Source organism: Mustela nivalis (genome assembly GCF_964662115.1).
Source record: "Mustela nivalis genome assembly, chromosome: 9".
Classification (NCBI taxonomy): Eukaryota; Metazoa; Chordata; class Mammalia; order Carnivora; family Mustelidae; genus Mustela; species Mustela nivalis.
Genome location: NC_139028.1, coordinates 68,099,858 through 68,107,139, shown reverse-complemented (window position 1 = coordinate 68,107,139; position 7,282 = coordinate 68,099,858). Strand labels below are relative to the sequence as shown.

The following is a 7,282-nucleotide window of genomic DNA, read 5'->3' as shown; positions in this document are numbered from 1 at the left end:
ATTTTGGTGATAATCACAGAATAAAAACTGATATTCTTGACTTACTGCAGTCTATTTAAACACACTGTTTGTAGCGTTCAGGATTCCATCTAGTTGTTTTCCTTTCAGTGACATATTTTCCCTGTGTGAAGATATTTCTAAAACTTAATGTAAGTCAATGATGAGCTAAGTCATCATAAAGCAGTAATTTTAAAAACTATTTTCCTAGAATGTAGCTAATATGTAAGATGAAGTCATTTGTCTTCCTAAAGTGTGTTTTAACTCCATCTTCCTGATCCCTGTGATATTCCAGATACCCCTAGTGATATTCCTTTCCATTACAAATAGTACATCTCAGTTTATGTAACTCTCAGACACCTCAAAAGAAGCTATGAGCTAATCACTGCTCTTACACTTACTCTGAGTATAAATATAGAAATCTCTTTTTAACATTAGGAATGTGTGTGTATCTGCAGGAGGCAGGAACCCATGGGAGCAGGATGCCCCAACCAACTCTTCATATTTCCAGCCACAGGAGAGTGGTAGCTATTATAGGGACAATATCTTCATAAAGTTGTCCAAAGTCACAATATTCTGGTTTCTCTTCAGGCCACATAAATCTTTCCAATTCAACCAAATCCATAAGGAGAAGTCATACATTGCCTGACAGCAGTTGGATGGTCAAACTGTCATTTGGAGCAGAATTTCTCTGTAAGTATTTTTGGGAACAGTACACTGAAAAGCCAAGCACAAGTGATACTTTGAATTTGGTCTTCAACTTAATTCACTATGTATTTAAAAGTATGTTATTGTGTCCTCAGATGTTAGTATGTGAAGACCCTGAAGATCACCCACGTCAGAAAAGTATGAGGACATTAGAGTGTCGTCAGCTCAGCTCTGTCTCTGATTATTAGAGGCATATTTTACGTGCCTGGATTTGTGCTAACTGCCACAAAGAAAAATTGTGCATACCTTGTTTCTGACCTTAGTGAGCTTTGGTTCTCCTAGGAAAGGTGACTAAGGACTACAGATCCAGGCAGAGAAATAAAACCATGAAAAAAGAACCAATAGAATTCCCAGGGTGTCCCTGGAGGAAGACCATTCCATGCTCATGGATCAGAATAATATACATTGTTAAAATGTCTATATTGTCTAGAGCAATCTATACTTTTAGTGCCATTCTGATAATTTTTCAAAGCATTTTTCAAAGAGCTGGAGCAAACAATCCTAAAATTTTTATGGAATCAGAAGAGACCCTGAATTGCTAAGGGAATGTTGAAAAAGAAAAAGAAAACTGGGGATATCACATTGCTTGATTTCAAGCTTTACTACAAAGCTGTGGTCACCAAGATAGCATGGTACTGGCATAAAAACAGACACATAGACCAGTGAAACAGAGGAGAGAGCCCAGATATGGACCATCAATCCTATGGTCAAATAATCTTCGACAAAACAGAAAAAAATATACAGTAGAAAAAAGACAGTCTCTTCAATAAATGGTGTTGGGAAAATTGGACAGCTATTTGTGGCAGATAACTTTTGAATTAGGAGACAAGAGATTGGCCAGAATTGTGCTCAGTTAAGTAAAGATAATGGGAGAAGCAGCCAATGTGATATTGAAGCTGAGCAGAGCTGACATTAGGACTGGCAGCACGAGGTGGCAGTCTTGGATTAGGGTAGCCTAAATCAGTGGTTAGGTCCATTATGACAGGTGGGTGTAGCTTTATCATTCTCAAAGCATGGTCCCTGGAAAAGCAGTATTGACATTACCTGGGAACTTGTTAGAAATGTAAATTCTTGCCCCCCCCCCCAGAACTATTGAATTGGCAATTCTGGAGGTTGGTATCAGCATTCTGTCTTTCAACTAGTTCTCCAGGTGATCTCATTTGAGATCCACTGGTTTAGATAAAGGAGAATCCTGATGAGAAGCCCACACTGTAGATTCAAGGAAAAAAAAAAAAAAAAAACAGCTCTAAACCTTGATTGGGAAATGTGTGTGTGTGTGTGTGTGTGTGTGTGTGCGCGCGCGCGTGCTCGTGCAAACGCCTGGGGGCACCCCAATAACATGCTGCAAAATCCATCTGTGAAAGATGGTTTTTCCCCTGCCTCAGAGGAGAACACAGCAGACCCCTGCAACTTCTTCCCATCAGGGTCCGGAATGGTTAAGATACTTGAAAAGAACTGAAGCTCCAGTTGTGCAGTGTCCTGTCTTGGGGGCATATTTCAGTATTCCTTTAGTTCTTCTCTTGTTCTAGAGGCCTCATTTCCTTATTTTTTTCCCCTACCAAGGAAATATAGTGTTTTTTTTTATTTTATTATTTTAAGTTACTTACCAAATATAGATGCAAGTAAGATACTTGCAAGTAAAAGGCAAGTAAGATATCTTTTGTATTTATTATTTTCACCCTGAGGTTTTACCACTAATTTTTTCCCCATTCTGCCTTATTCAGCTTTTTACTGAGTGTTAAACAAAAATACTGGTGGTTCGCAGAACAGAAAGATATGGAGATGCTAATTTAAAAGAGTTAAGGGTATTATGATGCTTTCAATAATCTGTCAGTTTCATATATCTGACTTGTACTTATTGAGTGCCTGTGATGTCCGCAGATGCATGAGGTCCTTTTCTCTGAGCTATGATAAAAAGACAAGACTCCCTTGCTGACAGATGGAGCACTGACTGTTTGGAAAATAAATAGGAAATATTATTTGTATAGTAGAGTTTTTAAAAAATGTTTTAATAGCAGCATGCTCAGGATATTTAGGAATCATAGAGAAACAATGGAAAGGGAAAGCATCTAGATATGGATGCAGAAAGAGTAACAAGGTAAAGCATTCCTAAGAGCTGTTACTCTTGGTCCAGATAGGATGGGACAAACAGAAGTTAGTTATTTGAGGGCAAGAGAGTTGATGTAGGAGGAGGATATGACTTGTAAAAACACAGAGGTGAGACAAAGTTCAAAGCATGTTCTATCAGTGACTCGGTCTATGTGTGGAGTCGGAATATACTTGTGAAGGGAGTTATTCTTTATTCATAAATTATGAGTGCTAAGGACATTGTTTTAACAAAGAGTAACTTGGACAATTTAAACTTTAGACAGATTTTATGTCAGCAGAACCATGGAGAAACTTGACAGCCTAGAACAGAGGCAGGTACATTGGTTAGGAGGTTACTAATGAAACAGTCAAACCCTGAATTCATGTCTTTTCTTTCAACCAGTTTCAGGGCCACTTGACCGTCATGGTACTATTTCTCAACAACACAGGCACCCAGGTGACTGAATTCCTGATGATCTGCTTCCCAGGAATGCAGGACACACAGCACTGGCTATCTGTTGTCCTGGCTCCCCTCCTGGTTTTGGCCATTGGGGCTAACTCTGTGTTGTTACTCACCATCCAGCAGGAGACATCTCTGCACGAACCCATGTATTACCTGCTTGCCATCCTCTCCATGCTGGATATCATCCTCTGCCTCACTGTCATCCCTAAGGTCAGACCCCACTCTAGATTCACTTCCAGGCACTCATTCATCTTTCTGTGAATAGTATTGTTTTGCTACTGTAAATCCTCCTAACCCTGAAGGCAAACCCTCAAAGAGTTGTCCATACCATCACACTGGGTCCATCACATCTCCCACACATGTCCCCCTTCTCATTCTCAGTGTCCACTTTTTTTTTTTTAAGGTTTCATTCTTTCCCAACTAATGAGTCCTCTCTCAATGTTTGGGTCAGTGATGTGCCAAGTTTTGACCTTCTTTTGACTACGAGGGAGAGATTCTTCTTGACTCAGAATGACCCCACATTTACATCCAAGAGCTCTAGAATTTACTTTCTAAAAATGTAACTGGATGTATGTTTACATTATATGCTGAGATAAGAATAATAATTGGAAGAGGTTTCTTTCTTTCTTTCTTTCTTTCTTTCTTTCTTTCTTTCTTTCTCTTCTTCTTTCTTTTTTTATTTTTGGAAGAGGTTTCTTATGTGTACAGAGAGATTGGAGGGTATTCAAATATAAGTATTAGACTTACTGAGTTTTGATGTTCTTGTGAGGCATTTAGGTGGGCAGATGTGTTCAGCTGGAGTTCAGATAAGAACTCTAAGGTTGACCAAGAGAAGACATCCTAGAAATAAATACTTACAAGCAAAAGGCATGGTCTATAAATGGAGAGAAAAGGGTATAAATATGGCTCTAATTGGGATGCCCTTAGAAAATACTTGAAATTAGGATATTGTACCGGCTGGGATTATGGGGACTGTGGCTTGGGGATGTAGATGGTTGTTGCAACCGTGGGGGTTTCACCAAGTTTAGGTACCCTGGGATGGGAATAGATGCAGTTTTTGAGAATAATGATTCTGGCAGGTCCTGCTCATCTTCTGGTTCAACATGAAGACCATCAGCTTTGCAGGCTGCTTTCTGCAGATGTTCGTCATGAATACATTCCTTCCCATGGAGTCCTCCACCTTTCTGGTCATGGCATATGACCGCTATGTGGCCATTTGCCATCCTCTACGCTACCCATCCATCATCACTGAAAAATTTGTCATTTATGCAGCCATCTTCATTGTCTTTCGCAATTTGCTAGCCACATTACCTACACCAGTTTTGGCTGCCAGGCTCAACTACTGTGCCAGCAATGTGGTAGAGAACTGTATCTGTGCCAACATTTCTGTAGCAAAGCTCTCCTGTGGGGATATTCACCTAAATAAGCTCTACCAGTTTGTAAGTGTTTGGTGTCTACTGGGTTCTGACCTCGTGCTAATCTTGCTATCCTACTGCTTTATCCTGAGGGCTGTTATGCGTCTGCAGTCAGGAGGTACAGCCACCAAAGCCTTGAGTACTTGTGGTTCCCATCTCATTCTTATACTTTTCTTCTATACATTGCTGATAGTATTTATCTTTACAAACAAGGCAAGAAAGAAGGTGCCCTCAGAGGTACCCATTCTTCTCAATGTCTTACACCACCTAATCCCACCAGCCCTGAACCCCATTGTTTATGGAGTACGAACCCAGGAAATCAAGCAAGGGATTATCAAGATACTCAAGTACCAGTTCTAAGAGATATGAGTCAAAGACCAGGGATTATGGAAATTTGTTTTAGTGTTGGTTTCATCTGAATGCCACAAGGAGCATATTTACATCCATGATGCTACCCTCATCTTGAACTTAAACCTTCTCCAGCCACTATCACAATATTTACCCTCACAACTCCTCCTCAAACCCTCTTAAACACATGTTTGGGCATCTAACCCCTTGCCATCACAATCCTTCAATTCTAGCTCACTAAATGATTAACTTTTACATACTTCTCAGTCTTTACATTCTGAGTCCCTGTCACAATTAATTCATAGGACAAGGATGAGACAACACTTTAAATAGAACATGCGAAATATGACTCGAGTCAGGGGAACCAGTGAGGATGTAATTTGAATAGTCTAAATAAAAAGTAATAATGACCTGGATTAAGGTGGTGAGTAAAAATTGAAGTGATGGGTCACAAGATTTGCTGAGAGTCTGTATTTAGGGTATAAAAGATGGAGAGGAATAAAGGACTCCAGGGCTTTTTTTTTTTTTTTTTCAAAAAGTTTAAAAGTTTTTTTTTTTAATTTAAATTAAATTTAGGTAACATATAGTGTATTATTTGTTTTAGGGGTGGAATTTAGTGACTCATCAGTTACATATAACACCCTTGCTCATTGCCTCAAGTGCCCTCCTTCATGCCTATCACCCAGTTACCCCATCCAACCACCCACCTCCCCTGAAAAAACCTGTTTGTTTCCTATAAAGAGGCTCTTTATGGTTTGCCTCTCTTTCAGTTTTTTTCCCATTTTATTTTTCCTATGCTTTCCCCATATGCATCTGTTTTGTTTCTTGAATTCCACACATGAGTGAAATCATATGATATTTGTCTTCTTCTGGCTTATTTCACTTAGCCTAATACTCTCTAGTTACATCCATGTTGCTGTAAATGGCAGGGTTTCATTCTTTTTTTTTTAAGATTTTATTTATTTGACAGACAGAGATCACAAGTAGGCAGGGGGGAGGCAGAGAGAGAGAGGCAGAAGCAGGTTCCCTGCTGAGCAGAGAGCCTGATGTGGGACTTGATTCCCAGACCCTGGGACCATGACTTGAGCCAAAGGTAGAGTCTTTAACCCACTGAGCCACCCAGGCATCCCTTAGATTTCATTCTTTTTGATAGATGAGTAATATTCCATAATATATCTATACCACTCTTTTTTTTTTTTTAAGATTTTTATTTATTTGAGAGAGAGAGAGAGGCAAAGAGAGACAGGGACAGAGAAAGAGAGAGAATGGCGGGGAGGCAGCAGCAGAGTGGGGGAGCAAACTACCCCCTGAGCAGGGAGCCTGACATGAGGCTCAATCCTAACACCCTGGGAACATGACCTGAACCGAAGGTAGATGCTTAACCAGCTGAGCCATTTAGGTACCCCTACACCACATCTTCTTTATCCATTTATCTGTCTATGGACTTCTGGGTTCTTTCCATATTTTTTAAAGTTTTAATTTAAATTCCAGTTAACATGCAGTGCAATATTAGTTTCAGGTGTACAATATACTGATTCAACATTTTTGCACAACAGCCAGTGCTGATCACAACAAATAAACTCCCTGATCTCCATTACCTATTTAACCCACTCTTCCACCCACCTCCATTCTGGTAACCATCAGTTTGTTTTCTATATGTAAGAGTCTATTTCTCCAAGGCTTTTTTCAAGAGTAGTTGGAAAGTCAAAAGTGCCATTAACTGAGGATCCAGTTTTATATGTGATATTAGAAGTTTAGCTTCAGACACTTAACTCTATTTCCATATCAAACTCCTACAAATGACACCCTTTAAAATGAATTTTATGACTACTAAATATACAAATGGAGAAGTAAAAGTAAGCAACTGGACTTGTGGCACTGTTCAGGGACCAGGTATAAGCCAGAGACAGAAGTTTGAGTCATTAGAGTATAAAGGATGTATTTAATCCTATTTAAATGTGTGATACAAATTATGTCAATGAATTATCCACTTATTCCTATCCCTGTCTTCAAGAAATTTGTTCACATGTTGGGTACTCTGGATGCATACTTGGCTGCCACCTCCCAAACACTATAATCCCAGCAAGATCAGAGACTGTTTATTTTTTCTTTGTATCTAGCACTTTGTAGGTGCTTTTTCAATTAATAAATAATTTTGACTCTCAAAACTTTTGTTCTCACTATGTGGATCTGGATTATGGAGTCGTGATCCAAACAGTAGTATTTGTGGATGAAATTTCATATACTGTTATTAGTAAGCAAT

The 7,282-nt window shown here is 39.2% G+C and overlaps 1 protein-coding gene across 1 annotated transcript; it reads left to right on the top strand.

The window, feature by feature from the left end:
* Nucleotides 1–3,217: 3,217 nt before the first annotated feature.
* On the top strand, nt 3,218–5,031 carry LOC309841257 (olfactory receptor 56A4-like; the record flags this gene model as incomplete). Its single annotated transcript, XM_082684170.1, has 2 exons — nt 3,218–3,466; nt 4,336–5,031. The coding sequence occupies 2 exons, from the start codon at nt 3,218–3,220 to the stop codon at nt 5,029–5,031; spliced, it is 945 nt and encodes a 314-aa protein (XP_082540296.1).
* Between the last annotated feature and the right edge of the window lie 2,251 nt (nt 5,032–7,282).